Raw genomic sequence first — 15,925 nt, 5'->3', positions numbered from 1 at the left:
CGTTATGTTGGCTAAAAATGAATGTAACAAGATGAAACATGTCTTTAACAGTATTGCTACAAAAACAAGTCTCTTAACAATGTAATAAAAAACATGAAATCTCTGAGGTTTGAACCATATTGAATGTTTCAAGAACTTAAAAAATCAACCAAAGAAAGAGAGAGAGAGAGAGAGATCACATGGAGACGAAGCGGGCTTTGTACATAATGATGTACGCCATATGCCAATCACCTGTGTGTAAATTATAATAGTAACACCCAAACACAAAATGAAATAAGAAACTGTATCAAAATTTAAAACGCAGTAAAAAAACAATGGATTAAGGTATATGGGGGGTTGTTACCTCCTCCGGAGAGCTTTGTGATGTCTTCTTCGCGTTGTACGCTTGGGTAGCTATCATCATACTGAATCCATTTGCCTGTTGTCATTATGCCAAATTTTCTTTGTAAAAATGAAAAGGCAGAGAGAAGGAAGTAAAGTTTTACTAGAGAATGGGGAAACTAACCACTCTCTTGCTTGACCCATGCAACATAATGACCAGAGTCTGCACTCCTACCCTTGTGGGTCAGCACAGAGACCAAGTCATAGATTCCAGTCATGTGAGTCCCTTTCTCAGAAGAAGAACCACCTGCACCTGTGTTATAGCAACAAAAGAGTAGTCTGATTAAACTAGAACAGGACAAACAAACAATCATCCAAGTAAAAAGAGTCTTAGATACAGTACCTTCCTGTTGGGCAGCGGTGGATGATTCTCCACTCTCATTTGATGGCGCCTGCAAACAAATACATAGCAAAACAATTTCTTAAAAGATTGTATACTTAAACATATGATTTGTATGAACAAAATTGATAGAGGTGTGTACCTCTGCATCCGTCATTTTCACATCGCCGTCCTTTGAGCTACTCTTAGTTTGCAGACCTAGCTTTTTACCTTCCTCATCTCTCAATTTCTGAAAAGAAACAAATATCAGTTGATTTGGTTACACCAGCTCATACAATTTGAGCTAACCACAATAAACAGTGCAAACCTGGCGAGGAGCTTCCAGCTTCTTACGGAGATCCTCAGAACACAGGTCATAAATATCCAATTCCAGCGGATAATCCACTTTCTGCAACAGATTAAACAAATTGGTATTTTGACCAATGGTTAAAGATTTAAAAAACAGAAAGCAAAACGTACCCTGAGAATCTTAGCTTTCTGATTAGTCTCCCTTTTCCAGAAGAAACGCACAAACTGAACCGTCAAGTACCTTCAAGATCAGGTATAAGAGATTGGAACTCACTTAATTAGTCAAGCATGCCACAAGAGGATTACATAGGACTGGAAGTCACAGACGAAAAGAAGAGAGTGATTACCTTGGCAATGAATCTATAAGTGACTCCTTGAGGTAAACCGCAGTACGGCCCAGAGCAGGAGATGTTTTTTCAAGTTCTCCTTTAAGTCCCTATAGTCAGAATTGGGGTTAGTCTATATATCCAAGGTTTTACGCAAGCAGATAAACCCAACACTGTCCTACTATTTATATAATATGTTGCAGACATACAAATCAATAAAAGTCTTCACTGGAATGATAAAATTTACTCACATGTTTTAGTCCTTCATGCAGGTGGTTCACCTCGTGTGATATATGACATTTTAGAGAATATACAGACTCCGTCTCTGAGCTTTCTTCCCCACTCTCTTGGCAGTGCACCCTACAGAACAGAAACCAGTTACAACACAACTGAATATACAAAATCAAGATGAAGAAAAAAGAACTCAGAAATCAACATCTTCAGTTGTCAATTTCACATGAACAAGTACATCAATAAAAAATTCCACTATGATATTGCAACGTGGTCTGTAAATTTTCAATCACCCCTAATTTAATCTTTCACGAGATAGAAAAAGAGTATGTGGACTGCTGTAACTAGAACTTTTCAAGGATTTGACCTTCTACAGATTTGGCATTGTTTACAGAGACACAAAACTAATTACATGGATGATCTACACAAATCATATCAGCCACATATGATACCTGCTCCGAAGATTGACACCAAAAAGAGCTTTTACAGCGTCAGAGTCTTCGCTGGAAGTTGGTGCTTTTAGGGACTGAGAAAGAGTGTATAACAGTTGCGTCCAACATTCTTCAGCATCCTGTCAGAACAATTTAACAGCAAGGGATAAACAAACAGAAAGGTTACAGGCTTAAATAATGCAGCCGAGTTTGCAGCAAGAAACAAACCTGCTGCATGTGCATTCCATTCTGCAACTGACTAAACTGAGGGAATTTTTTTCGTAGCACCTGCATCAAAAGACCAACGTTGATATATGAGCCAAGAACTAGAAACTTCCAAATCTTATGATGAAGTATGGACAACTAACCATCCAGAACTGCGTAGGGGAAACAGCATTGACACTTCTATCAAGATCACCAAATAGCTCACGCGTGGCAACTGTGAGCATGTGGGAAGTCTGGTCCACATCATTGCTTCGTCCAGCAAGTGAGTAACTGTTAAGAAGGAAGCGTTATATGAGATTGAGATGGCGTTTATTGAATAAAAGACAGAGAAGGATAAGATGAGATGAACCAACTTGGATAATGCAGATTTCAACTCTGGAACAGATTTTAAGCACTGCACCGTGGAGTTCATGTAACACGTGTTGCCCAGATTGACAAGTCCCGCACTGTAACCCTGAAATCAATTGTAATTGTTAGTTAGTTGATAGGACATGTTCCCAAACTCCTGAATATACAAACAAAACATGGCAGCAGAGTTTAACAAAATTACAATGCCTAGCAGAAACATGAGTTTATCTTATCTTTTGTTACTTCAACTCTATGAATGTGCATTGTCCAGGTCCTAAGCATTTTAAAGTTAGCCACAGCTACCAAACCCCACAAAACACACTGATAAGGTATATGCCTGTTAGTATACTGCAGAACTGTTACCACTTACTAGCCTAGGTAGTTTTGTTCTAGACTGAAGTTGATAGCTGAGAAAGCTGGCAGTTAAATGGTAGCTAGGAGGATGTGTGTGAGGTCTAGAGTTACACTTATAATCAGCAATAAAAAAAAGATTTACCAGATTGGTGGCTTGCTCTTCTTCAGGCAGATCCTCAGCAAAAACAATAGCCTTTTCAGGAGCCTTCACTATCTCATCAGCAGTTCCCATCATCATCAGTTTTTGACCCTATCCACCAACAAAACTAACGAATAAGCATCTTTACAAACAAAAAATGAGTAAGAAAAGAAGAGAGCTTTTACATCTTTCACTCCAATGGCTGACCAATCTGCATCATCCTGCACCCAAATGAAAGGAATTGTCACCAACATTGAAATAAACAATCTGGTGAATGAACACACAGATCCTATACCTTCAAGAGGCCACCTTTGACCATGATCTTTTGCCTCTCGGGTGGAACACCAGTCAAATCATACAGCTGAGCCTTGAAGACATAAGGAGGCAGAGTCACATCAATCTCGATACCTTCAAACACCTTCTTCTGCCACTTTACGCTTACTGTAAAACAAAACCCATCACAAGATTAGGTCAAAGATTCCACCTTTAACACTCTTTTAATCACATTCGTTCTCACAGAGAGAACGACAAAACAAGATCCGGTTCCAAACTAGAGTACCACCGACAAGAAATCGAAAGAGAAGAGAGAACCTGTGAGCATCTTGAACTGGGAGGCTTCTTGCTTGATTGCTTGGAGAGAGGGCAAGGAGACGAGTTTATATTCCCTTGTTTCTTTTGGGTTCTTCTTCTTCTACGGAGTTCGATGGTGCTCTTGAAATATCATAATGTCAGCGGCTCTTTTCTTTTGGAAGGGGCTGGGTTTACAAACCTTTGGGTCGGGTCGAGTCGGTTCCGGCCGGGTTTTTTTTTATTAATAATTCAAAAACATTTTCGTGTTTTTTTTCCCATTTTATGATCCTTTCCGACTAAAAATAAATATATTTGTGGGGTGGTAGAATCCACATTATAAATTCAGAGTTTTTTCTGTTGCACCCAAAAAAAAAAACAGTTTGATGTTTTTGGATTGGTATGTAATATAATTGCGCTCTGTCCTTTTATATATTTTATATAGATATTTGATGTTTTAGTTTTTTAATATTAAATATTAAATTATTTGATTAATTATTAAAATTAGATATATAGAAAAACAACAATTTTATGATTTTTCACTAATATTACTACTTAATTTAAAAAAATTTAGATTAATTTATATTTATTTAAATTGATTTAGACTGTTTAGTCCATTTAAAACAGTTTAGATTGATTTGAGTTATATAAATTTAATTTTTATTAAATTGTTTCGGATATGTCACTGTCTAAACAAATTTTTAGAACACTTGGTTTAGTATATTTTGAAACAATATCCTAAAATGAAAAAAAATATCATTTTTATATATTGCAATTGAAAAAGCTGAAGACTTTTTGGTTTTTAGTTAATTAAATTAGATCAAACCCTTAATTATATAGTTTCCACTTCTTACGTATTAAGAAAGAAAATACTTTCATTTGGGAACACTAATGTGTGTTTCATTTTGGTTTGGGTATGTAATATAATCGCGTCTGCAAACAATAAGCTTTGGTCGCATCTCTTTATCTTTTTGCTCAAAGCCTTTTTATCACCATCACAATCGGCGACGCAAAGTAAAATTATCGGCAGAGTTGGAGAGCAGAGCATCTTCTCGTCTCCTTAGTGACAATTGTCTTTGTGGGTTTCTCCTTCTCGGCAAAGTAAAGTTGCAATCTTTTCTTTTCTCAGCTTAGCTTTTTGGACTTGGATGAAGTAATCTGCTGCAGGGTCTTGGGTTTAGACATCTGGGCATCCTTTTGAAATGCCAAAGTCAGCTTTTTGATTTTGTGATAGATGTTAGATTTGATCACTGTTGTGATTGAAGTATCTTGGAATTGGTTTTATGTGGTAAAGACAAAAACTTTTCGAGTATTGAGTTATGGGTCTTGATGTTTGGATGATGATTCTTCACTATATCATCAGGTTCCTTATCTTGCTTGATAATTGATGAATAATGTTCACTAGCTTATAGGAATCACTTGCAGTTCTGGTGGATGATCAAAAGGGTTTAACAGATAGGATATGGTCTCTATTTTCACAGAATTTTACATTGCTTAGGAAAATTCCAACTTTAATGTTCATGTTACAGCAGAGATTTGATCTCAGATTTGTCTGGATGCCCTTTTATTTTTTATTCTCATCCTGATGCGTTTTTATTTGCTTGATGCCTCCATTTTGTGCATTTTCTTGGTAGATGAAGTCTAGTGATACTTGTCTGAGAAACTGAAGTGTTGCTGCTGGTCTCTTGTATGATGATTGCTGTATCAGAGATTTGATTTGAGATTAGTCTGGATTTCCTTTTATTATTTTTCTTCTGAACCTGATGTAATTTTTAGTTTTTTACTAGCTTGATGCCTCTATTTTTGTGCATTTTATTGGTAGATGAAGTCTAGTATGCCATTGGTATGTGCTGAGAAATTGATATGTGCCTAGCTAAATTTATTTTTGGGCCTTGTCCTAATCGTGACATCGTTTGTCTTTTGTTGCTCACTAGGTTGTCATCTCCGGTGTTATACCAAGTGTAAGATACAGTTGCTGCTAGTCAGCAGAAGAGAAGCTGAGGTGGTGTTAAGACTGTGATGCTGAATGTTTGGTGGGCTGGGGATGAATCCTTCAATGGATGATATTAACTTAATCCAGCAGGCGCAAAGGCACCAGCTTGTTGTCACCAATCTTGGAGAAGAGATTGATTTAGAAATTGGAACTGCAGAGGATGAAGCCGCTTTCGCCACCAATTCATTGATCGGAGGGACTCCAAGGGAGCCTTCCACTGGGGAACATGATGAGACAAAGCATATGGTTTTGGTATCTGATCTTCCCGGTGAGGATCAAGATATGTCTAAGGGGCAGCCGTCGGCGAAGAGAAAGAAGAAAGTTGTTAAACGGTGGAGAGAGGAGTGGGCTGACACCTACAAGTGGGCTTATGTGGACATGAAAGAAGGAACGGCTAGGATCTTCTGTTCCGTTTGCAGAGAGTATGGTAGAAAACATCGGAGGAATCCGTATGGGAATGAAGGAAGTAGAAACATGCAGATGAGTGCATTGGAAGAACACAACAATAGTTTGCTGCACAAAGAGGCTCTCCGTCTCCAAACAGCTTCCAAGGATAAGATTGTTGTTGAGAAGCCCATTTATGTGAAGAGTAAGTTTATTTACAATGTTATGTTATCTTTCCTTTGCTTATTGTTTTGTTAACTGTTTGTACTTTTCTCTCTCAATGAAGCTCTTATGTCGAAGAGTGCTGGTTCAATCGTTGAGGGAGCCCTGAAGCGAGATCCTAATGAGGTTGAATTTATTCAGTCTGTGCAAGAATCTGTGCATGCTCTAGAGCGGGTAATTGCAAAGAATTCTCAGTAAGTTTACGATATGCTTTATCATCTTTGTGAAATAGATTTCAGCAGACTACGTCCAACTCGTATGTTTATGTTCTGATTCATTTCAGTTATGTGAACATTATGGAGCGGCTATTAGAACCTGAACGTATGATAGTGTTCCGGGTTCCATGGATTGATGACCGAGGTGAAACACATGTAAACAGAGGCTTTAGAGTGCAGTTCAATCAAGCACTGGGCCCATGTAGAGGAGGTATTCGGTTTCATCCATCCATGAACTTAAGCATCGCCAAGTTTCTTGGCTTTCAGCAGGTACAATGTCATCCATCAGTTATATGTATGATTTTGAATTGTTAGTTGTAATGATTTGTAATCCTTCATAGACGTTGAAAAATGCTCTGTCACCATATAAACTTGGAGGGGCTTCTGGTGGAAGCGACTTTGATCCTAAAGGAAGAAGTGACAATGAGGTGACACCTTGCTTTTTTTTTTTGCTTCCCCACAAGTGATCTTCTACAGATGTTCTGATGTACTGTTTTGCTACATTCACAGATTATGAGATTTTGCCAAAGTTTCATGAATGAGATGTACAGATATATGGGCCCTGACAAAGTAAGTACATCATGGTCTTTTTCCTTTAGCAAGTATATTCTTTGTGCAATGGTTTTCTAACCTATTACGGTTTGCTAGGACCTTCCGTCAGAGGAGGTCGGTGTTGGTACTCGAGAAATGGGATATCTTTTCGGACAGTACAGACGACTTGCTGGTCAGTTTCAGGTACTTAAATGTCCAGTAATCATTTGTTTGCATCAGTTTTTGCTGTTGGGAGATTATAAATAGTTTTGGCTGTTATACCTTTGTGTCAATTACTTATGCAGGGAAGTTTTACAGGACCACGGATATATTGGGCTGCTTCTAGCCTCAGAACCGAAGCTAGTGGCTATGGCGTGGTAAGGATCTTTTTTTTCCAAGTGCACACTATCTACAGTTGCTGTATATGAGTACTGTTCACATGGTTTAACTGCAAATGAACTCACATTCATTTTGTTTCTTTCAGGTGTACTTTGCACGACTTATGCTTGCAGATATGAATAAAGAAATAAAGGGACTAAGGTTTATTTCTTGATCATTTTTGAATATGTGTTCTTCATTGGTGTTCTGCTAGCTACCAATGTTTTTTTTCCTCTGGATCATAGAGTTTACCTAATCAGCAATTTTTTATTTCAGATGTGTTGTGAGTGGTTGCGGGAAGATAGCGATGCATGTTGTGGAGAAGCTAATTGCTTGTGGGGCTCATCCTGTTACAGTTTCAGGTGATTCACTCACCTAATCGTTTCAGATTTATAGCAACCATCGTGTATAGCTTTTACGCCGTTTTGTTTTTGTCATCAATCATCATCTCATGCTTCTCTAAGGTGCATTTTAATTGAACAGTCAAACGACGTGGCTCTAGATCTCAGGTTCTTACTGAAGCAAACTTTTTGCAGATTCAAAAGGATATTTGGTGGATGACGACGGGTTTGATTACATGAAACTTGCGTTCTTGAGAGAGATAAAATCCCAACAGAGAAGTCTGAGGTACATACTTTTCCACAATATTACGTGGTAAAATTATGTAGAACCCAACTGTACACTCATCTGATGTGCAGAGACTATTCAAAGACCTATGCAAGGGCCAAATACTTTGATGAAGTAAAACCGTGGAATGAAAGGTGTGATGTGGCGTTCCCCTGTGCGTCTCAGAATGAAGTTGATCAAGCAGATGCGATCAATCTGGTCAATGCAGGCTGTCGCTTACTGGTAGAAGGTAGAGGTTTCTTATACTATTTGAGCAAATAGTTTTCAGAGCTTCTCGTTTCTTTTCTAAGTAGTAAGAATGTATTTTTTTCTGCAGGTTCAAACATGCCGTGTACAGCTGAAGCAGTTGATGTTTTCAGAAAGGCGAATGTTCTGATTGCTCCTGCCATTGCTGCTGGAGCTGGAGGAGTGAGTTCTTCTTTAACTCATCTTACATTTACCTTTACCTTATTAGTCTCCCACCATTAAGTACACAGAGTTCTTAGATTGTCTAAATGATGATGATAGCTAAATTGTATAAGTTTATTGAAGGTTGCTGCCGGAGAAATTGAAGTACTTCGTGAATCTAATTCAATGCAATGGTCAGCAGAAGATTTTGAGTCTAGATTGCAGGTAGCAACAGCTCTCACGTTTCTTTTGGAAGTTTTGGTCTCTGTGGTAATTGCCGATTAAGATAATTGCTCTGGTATTTGATGACAGGAAGCACTGAAGCAGACTTATGAGAAAGCTCTTAAAGCAGCAAATGATTTCGGTTACCAGAAAGAGAGTCCTGAGTAAGTTTGTTTGTACTATTGTGAATTCAAAAGGTTAAAAGTATGTTTACTAAGAATCGTTTTTTCTTGTCCAGGGCTCTTCTGCACGGAGCAACAATTGCAGCTTTTTTAAACATAGCTCAAGCTATGACAGACCAAGGTTGTGTTTAAGCTATAGAATGATCCTGCATTTAAGAGTCCCGGCAGGATTTGTCTTAAAATCTATCAAAGAAAGCGTATTGGACTCTGTAACATATGTCATTATTTAGAAACTATATACTTTGATAGCATTAATATTTATCAGCTATATAAACATGGCTTTCGATTGCTTTATATGGTGTTCTTTGACTTCATAGGTAAAAAGAATGAAACTTAGTAATGGCTTATTCTTCAACAAGTTTTTCTAAATAAGATTCAACTGTTTGTCCTTTAGGATTTGATCTGATTGGCGCTGATCCTAAACAAAAGAAGTTACAAAAACAGTAGCATTCTCTTATAATTTGTTCTTATAAATGAACAGACGGTGATTTTATAAGATAAAGACAAATGTAAGTCTCCAGGTACTCTTGAGCAGATCAAAGCTGGGAAAAAACTGTGGATATGGAGATTGAGTGCTGGTCAGTCTCTTGCATCATGATCTCTATCCAGAAAAGAGCTCTAACAACCATTATATAAGGCTCCCTAGCTTCAGGCCCTTGCATCAGATTTCTCCGCCAAATAGTGCTCAAGCATGTCTTCTTCATCATCTGTATCAAGTAAACACGAATATATGATCATTGAGAAACATTACTTGTTCATGGAATAACTGGCGTGCAAAACCAAAACAGAAAGACCATTTTACCTTCAAAGTCTTCGTCTTCAAAGTCAATGTCTTCATCATCTTCCTCCTCGGATTCTTGATCAGCAGTGACCACTGTTCCTCTCTGAAGATGGCACAAGACAGATAAATGGTTAACAACAACGTTATCTGTTTAAAAAAAGTAGTTGCAACAAAGATTCTGAGAAATACCGCTTTGCCACTCTCGAACCACTGTCTTCCTGTAAGCTTCTTCTCCTTAGGAGCCGTAAGAGCAGACTCCGGCATCAGCCTTGGAAATTTATTCAAAAGGCCACAACAGATTAAATGTTAGCAACTCCGTGAAACCAATAACAATTGGTGTGTATAAACGCAAGGAAACAAAAATACGCAGTAGAAGTTACTTACTTGGCACGTTCAAGTGCAAGCTCTGCTTCATATCTCTCTCTCCATGCCACAAATGTCTCCAGCGTAACAGGTTCTCCATGAGGAACGATAACCTGTATCAAGAAATTTAGACAGAAAGATAACAAAAGAGAAGAACGCATAGCTCATGAATAAAACAGCAGCCTGCAGTACCTCATCCTCTTTGGCAGCTTCTTCCTCGGCATAGTCATCCCCATCATCTTGCCCATAGTGTTCAGACAACCAGTCCTTTGCTGATGAGGCCAATGTATACATCATGGCCATACCAAGATTTTCACTTGCCTGTGAAAACGGTACCATGAAGTTCTTAGTTCCATTGATAACCCACGTATCAAAAAAAAACTGAATAGCATAGAGGGGGTTTGTGACTCAGGAAGCTAATGACCAGATACATTTCCATTTTAACTCTTCAGGCAAAGAAATTATAACAGGGTAAGAGAGAGAGTTTACCTCTTGTTCAAGCTTCTCTTTTAAGATGGTGAGGTCACCAACATGGATTCCTCGAATACTGGAAGAAAACTCTACTCACATGAGTCTCATCATCATATATCTATATTTGTAAAAATGGTTAAAACATAGAATTACCTTTTAACATCCAAAAGAGGTGCCTCGTCCGGGTAATTTTCTGTGTGGGAGAAAACCAAACCCAGCTGAACTGCACGACAAATTAAGAGCTCTAAGACTGAGAAAAAAAACACAGAAGAGCCATATGATATAACAAAGGGATCTTCTTAAAGAGTAGTAGTAACCTGGTGGAATTGATGATGACTCCTCTAGATCATCATCCTATTGAGAGATAAAAGAAAGAAGCAGAGAATCAGGAGAATGGCAAATTACTGAAGCAGAGGATATTTAAGTTGAACAAAGAAGCATTTGTCTAATACACTTAGAACAAACAAGCCTTTCCACACATACAGCTAAAGAAAAGAGATGAAGGGTGTGAGATCTAATAATACCTGAGGAGTCACTGTAATCTGAAAGCATCGGTTTGAAGTATTAAGCCCACTTTCACTAGAATGAATCTCTGTTACAGTAATAAAGAATTCAATTTTCGATGATGAAGATACAAAGGAAGCTAAAAATCTTAAAAGACAAAACCTTTGAAGTCATCAGCAAGAATAGATTCGAGAGCTTCAATCTCCATCTCCTGTTCCTCCTTATACTCTACAAAAAGAGATACACATACCAAACAAATTCTAAATCTAATTTACAAGGAATTAAGATCAATTCAAATCCAATTGATCTTCCATGGAGGTATCGAACTTACCCGTCATGATGCCCAAATTTGAAAGCTTCGAGATTTTGTCTGAACTATCGAACTCCACACAGTGAGTCGCCGTGGCGAGAGAGAGAGAGAGAGATTGACCTAAAGCAGAGAACTTTACGATTCTCAAAACGGCATCGGTTTCCAATTTTGTAAACGATATCGTTTTAGTTTAGATCCGAAACGGCGGCGTTTTCATTATTTTGAAAACGCTACCGTTTTCTGAAAATTAAGAAAGGAAAAGACCTCTCTCTCTACCCTCGCGTTCCCAAACACTCTTCTCCTTCTTTCAAGCCAAAGAAACGAACAAGAGTTTCTTTGGGACTTTTAACTCAATATGCCCTTCTTAGAAAAAACGATGAGCATTAATACTAGAAAAACTGTTAGTTCCATTGGGTGTGACTCGTTCAAGTGCTTCCATAGCGATTCATGAGACTGATCCATATCGTCACACTACTTTCTTTTTTTATTATTCCTTTACCAGAAAAATATTAAAACCCTGAGTTTTTCCTTAAGCCATGCATCAGGAAGAAAAAAATAATATGGGCCTGTTTGTTTCTCCGTTTAGATGGATCATCTGGATGAAAATGAGAGTTTTGTTTGTTTAGGCACTAAAAGTGCAATTCATTCAAATGGATCATTCGGATGACTTTTGAAAATTTCGGCTTAATTTTAAAGTTCATTCAGCTAACCCAATTTGGATCATTTGAATGGAGATGGGTCATTCAAAATGGTATAAAGTCTATTATGCCCCTAATGTAATTCACAAATTACAAACCTAAATATAATATTATTTTTGTCACAAACGAAAACTGACAAAACTACCAACACTTTTTCCCGTGCTAAAAACTATTTTTTCACGCCAAAACCTCAAAACACATTTTCCCGCTAAAATTGCAAAAAAAATATTTTCCCGTCAAAATTGCAAAAACGTTTTTTCCCGCAAAAACCGAAAACATGTTTTCATGCACAAATCACAAAAAAAAATGTTTTCACACCAACACCCCAAAATACATTTTCCGCCAAAACACAAAAAACATGTTTTCCCGCCAAAATTGCAAAAACGTACTTTCCCGCCAAAACCAAAAAAACGTTTTTTCCCGCCAAACAAAAAAAAACGTGTTTTTCCGCCAAAACCGAAAATTTGTATTTTCCCGCAAAAACCAAAAAATCTCGTTTTCCCGTGAAAACCGTAAAAATATGTTCCCGCCAAAAACATGTTTCCCGCCAAAATCGCAAAAACGCGTTTTCCGCCAAAATCGCAAAAGCGTGTTTTCCCGCTAAAAACGCAAAAACGCGTTTTCTCGCCAAAATCGCAAAACCGCGTTTTCCCGCCAAAACAGCAAAAGCACGTTTTCCCGCCAAAACAGCAAAAGCACGTTTTTCCGCCAAAATCGCAAAAATGCGTTTTCCCGCCAAAACCGCAAAAACGCGTTTTCCCGCCAAAACCGCAAAAACGCGTTTTCCCGCCAAAACCGCAAAAACGCATTTTCCCGCCAAAACCGCAAAATACGTTTTTCCGCCAAAATCGCAAAAACGTGGTTCCCTCCAAAACCGCAAAAACGTGCTTCCCGACAAAACCGCAAAAACCTGTTTTCTCGCCAAAACCGAAAATTTGTATTTTCCCGCCAAAACCGAAAAATCTCGTTTTCCCGCCAAACCCAAAAAATCTTGTTTTCCGCTAAAACCAAAAAATCTTGTTTTTCCGCCCAAACCGCAAAAAAAGAAAACTTGTTAATTTTGAAATAATTCTAATGTAAATATATTAAATTAAATAATTAAATATAATATAGTTAAAATTAATATCAAACATATGATTAAATCACCATAAGGATATTTTGGTAATTTGTTTGCTAAACTTATTTGAATGGAAATGAAAATAAAAAAACAAACATAAGATCCATTTAGATGATTCATCTAGATGAACTATGTGGATGGACAAACAAACAATCACAAAAATCTGAATGGATCATTTGAATAGATCATACAAATGAATCATTTGAATGAAAATGACAAATGGTGAAACAAACGGTCCCTATATATCTCAAATTCCAGTAAGAGTTTTATTTATCTTATCCTTTTGTTTGTTATTTTCTTGAAATCCTAATCATGTGGAAAAAAAAAACTGAAAACACGATTTTTAAGGATCCGATGTTATAAGTTATCATGAAGATTTTATTTTGATTTTTAAGTTCCGCAGATGTACAATTTTTGAAGCTGTGGAGTTGACTGGCCGGATAGAGTATAACCCAGCGGTAAAAACTCTATATTGTATCAATAGTGTTAGAGCACTTCCATTGAGGGTTCTTAATCCAGTATCTCATAAATGAAAAGCAATAAAAAGAAGAAGTTGGAAAAAAGCAATAACAGCATCAATATGGTGTTTCATGGGGGAAACGAATACAGAACTACGTTTTATCTTTTGGCTTTTCAACCTTTGAACAAAATTTTGATTGATGTAAACTATTGCTAGTCTACTCTTTTATGAGCAATAAACCCCAATCTCGGGCACATGTTTACCTTGTTGATAAATTAAACAGATGGTTGATTAAAGAGCAAACAACTCATCGTGTCTAGACAACATAACAGCGACAAATTGGACAGCTCCGCTTCTCTGTAAGCCTACACTTCTTCAAACGAGTAATCTCATGATCATCCTCGTACTCTTCCAAACAAATTTGACAAGAACGTTTATCACACCTTTCTTCTTTGATATCTTTGAACATTAAGCCTTTCTCCTGTCCGGTTTCAATGTCTTGTTGAGGTTGAGGAGTTTGGTAGATTAACTCTGGAGGTAAATGCGGGGCACAGATACCACAGGAACCACATGCAATTAGGATGATCACGATGATGATGGATAACACAATGCAACCCTTTTTTTTTATCGAACCATACTTCCACTATACTTACACGAGTTTAAACTCCATTAAAGGAGTATACAACAAAGCCATAGCAAGCCAAACAGACAAACAAACTGACTGAATAATAGAGAGATAGCTTAAGAAAACAAGTTACAAAAAAAACACAATGCAACCTATAGCACCATTTTCCATCCTCACGCTAAGTTTTTGCTTGTTACTAGAAGAAGATATATCGAAATATATTTTTGTAGTTATAAACAAAGTTTTTAAAAATTTATATCAAACTTCGGATAGAGTTTGTTTTCCTTTTTTCCTTTTTTTTTTAAATTCATTTGGAATCCTAATCATATGAAAATATATAATAGACGTGCATGATTTTATCATATCATATTAATAGGTAACTAACTACGCAAAATATGTAAACACGGTTTAAATATGAGAAATTCTTGGATTCCTTTTTTCCTTTTTAAATATGAGAAATATCAAACTTCGGATAGAGTTTGTTTTCCTTTTTTCCTTTTTTTTTAAATTCATTTGGAATCCTAATCATATGAAAATATATAATAGACGTGCATGATTTTATCATCCCTTATATATTAATTGAGGAACATTTGAAAAGATGTAACCTCAATTTTGTATTAATTAAAAGAGGCCCCAATGCATAGGTGGCACTCAATTAGATAGTCAATTACATTCAATTGAAAATAAAGTAGGTCCACATTCGATTTTTATATGTTGTTAGATACATAAGTTAGTCAAACTATATGATATAATGATATGATATGATATTTTCTTTCCTTAAATAAAACCTACGGAATTACCATAAATGACTAATATATATATGACAATTAATGATTTTAATGATAAGGATTTGATAACAATTTATATATCTTCCATCATTTTTTGTTTAATTTTATATTATTAAAATAAATTAAACAATCAAATTAGCTATAAAAGTAAAATTTAGATTTTTTCGTATATGTTATATTTTAAATTTTTAAAAACGACAATAAATGACTAAAACTATTAAAATTATTATGTTAAAAATTAATGATCAATGGTTTAACATTTTTATTATAAGAAGATACACATGATTAAAACCATATGAGTAAAAAATATCATTTAATAATAAACTAAATATATATATATATAGATTAAACACTATATACCATAAGATAACATAAATATTTTAATATTAAAAATTTCAATGAATTTTCAAGAACATTTATAAATTATAAACTTATTAAAGATTTCAGATTGAAAATTTTGTTATCGATGATTTAAATATTTTGTAATAAAACGATATGAATGATCATAGAACCGTATGATTATAAATTCTTATTTAATAAATAACTATATAAAATATACTATTCTTAGAAAAATAGGTTGATTCATCTTAACTTATATTACACTTTTTATTAAACTAACTATCGAATTGATAAATAACGTACCAAAAAATGTTTTGCACTTTCCTTAAATAAAAGCTACGAAATTACCTAATATGATTAACATATATGTGAAAATTAATTATTATGAATAATAAATATTTGATAACACTTTTGTGTATCTTAGTTATATTTTTAAATTTTATATTATTAAAAGATATTAAAAATCACATTAAATATATAATAAAAACATTTATATTTTTTCTTATATGTTATCTTTTAAATTTTTCAAAACGTCTATAAATTATTAGAAATTTGAAGATCCCACTCTGAAAATTTTGTGATCAATAGATTATTTTTTTGTCATAATAAGTTAAAAATGATCATAAAATTGTATTAATATGAACTTTTATTTAATATTATAAGAAGATACACATGATTTTAAAACCATATGAGTAAAA

At 35.7% G+C, this 15,925-nt stretch overlaps 3 protein-coding genes across 7 annotated transcripts; 1 reads left to right on the top strand and 2 right to left on the bottom strand.

Annotated features, from left to right (window-relative positions):
* Positions 1 to 5: 5 nt before the first annotated feature.
* LOC103832829 (ubiquitin carboxyl-terminal hydrolase 6) lies at positions 6 to 3,909 on the bottom strand. 2 transcript variants are annotated; one of them, XM_009108920.3, is made up of 17 exons: positions 3,655 to 3,909; positions 3,359 to 3,504; positions 3,249 to 3,284; positions 3,067 to 3,174; positions 2,576 to 2,676; positions 2,366 to 2,492; positions 2,226 to 2,285; positions 2,019 to 2,137; positions 1,587 to 1,695; positions 1,357 to 1,445; positions 1,181 to 1,250; positions 1,029 to 1,109; positions 864 to 950; positions 725 to 773; positions 506 to 634; positions 344 to 418; positions 6 to 231 (listed from the first exon to the last, which is right to left on the bottom strand). In XM_009108920.3, exons 1-17 carry the CDS (start codon positions 3,662 to 3,664, stop codon positions 176 to 178), a joined length of 1,452 nt encoding a protein of 483 aa, XP_009107168.1. In that variant the 5' UTR covers positions 3,665 to 3,909; the 3' UTR covers positions 6 to 175. The 2 variants fall into 2 exon arrangements, with proteins under 2 accessions (XP_009107168.1, XP_018509319.1); XM_018653803.2 differs by having other exon boundaries at positions 506 to 628.
* Positions 3,910 to 4,494: 585 nt separating this feature from the next.
* On the top strand, positions 4,495 to 9,063 carry LOC103832828 (NADP-specific glutamate dehydrogenase). 4 transcript variants are annotated; one of them, XM_033276494.1, is made up of 16 exons: positions 4,495 to 4,731; positions 5,565 to 6,212; positions 6,294 to 6,423; positions 6,513 to 6,714; positions 6,786 to 6,872; positions 6,955 to 7,014; positions 7,093 to 7,179; positions 7,281 to 7,352; positions 7,460 to 7,515; positions 7,630 to 7,715; positions 7,890 to 7,980; positions 8,052 to 8,209; positions 8,297 to 8,388; positions 8,512 to 8,592; positions 8,680 to 8,753; positions 8,828 to 9,063. In XM_033276494.1, the coding sequence occupies exons 2-16, from the start codon at positions 5,657 to 5,659 to the stop codon at positions 8,901 to 8,903; spliced, it is 1,908 nt and encodes a 635-aa protein (XP_033132385.1). In that variant the 5' UTR covers positions 4,495 to 4,731; positions 5,565 to 5,656; the 3' UTR covers positions 8,904 to 9,063. The 4 variants fall into 4 exon arrangements, with proteins under 4 accessions (XP_033132385.1, XP_033132388.1, XP_033132386.1 ...); XM_033276497.1 differs by having other exon boundaries at positions 4,503 to 4,708; XM_033276495.1 differs by having other exon boundaries at positions 4,505 to 4,736.
* Positions 9,064 to 9,140: 77 nt separating this feature from the next.
* LOC103832827 (RWD domain-containing protein 1) lies at positions 9,141 to 11,377 on the bottom strand. The gene is made up of 11 exons (XM_009108918.3): positions 11,222 to 11,377; positions 11,053 to 11,118; positions 10,911 to 10,978; positions 10,704 to 10,740; positions 10,540 to 10,609; positions 10,405 to 10,462; positions 10,108 to 10,236; positions 9,937 to 10,028; positions 9,742 to 9,820; positions 9,574 to 9,655; positions 9,141 to 9,478 (listed from the first exon to the last, which is right to left on the bottom strand). The coding sequence occupies exons 1-11, from the start codon at positions 11,226 to 11,228 to the stop codon at positions 9,420 to 9,422; spliced, it is 747 nt and encodes a 248-aa protein (XP_009107166.1). The 5' UTR covers positions 11,229 to 11,377; the 3' UTR covers positions 9,141 to 9,419.
* Positions 11,378 to 15,925: the final 4,548 nt, after the last annotated feature.

The sequence above is a fragment of the Brassica rapa genome, chromosome A08, assembly GCF_000309985.2.
Source record: "Brassica rapa cultivar Chiifu-401-42 chromosome A08, CAAS_Brap_v3.01, whole genome shotgun sequence".
Classification (NCBI taxonomy): Eukaryota; Viridiplantae; Streptophyta; class Magnoliopsida; order Brassicales; family Brassicaceae; genus Brassica; species Brassica rapa.
The sequence above is the reverse complement of the archived record's forward strand: the minus strand, read 5'-3'. Positions and strand labels throughout refer to the sequence as shown.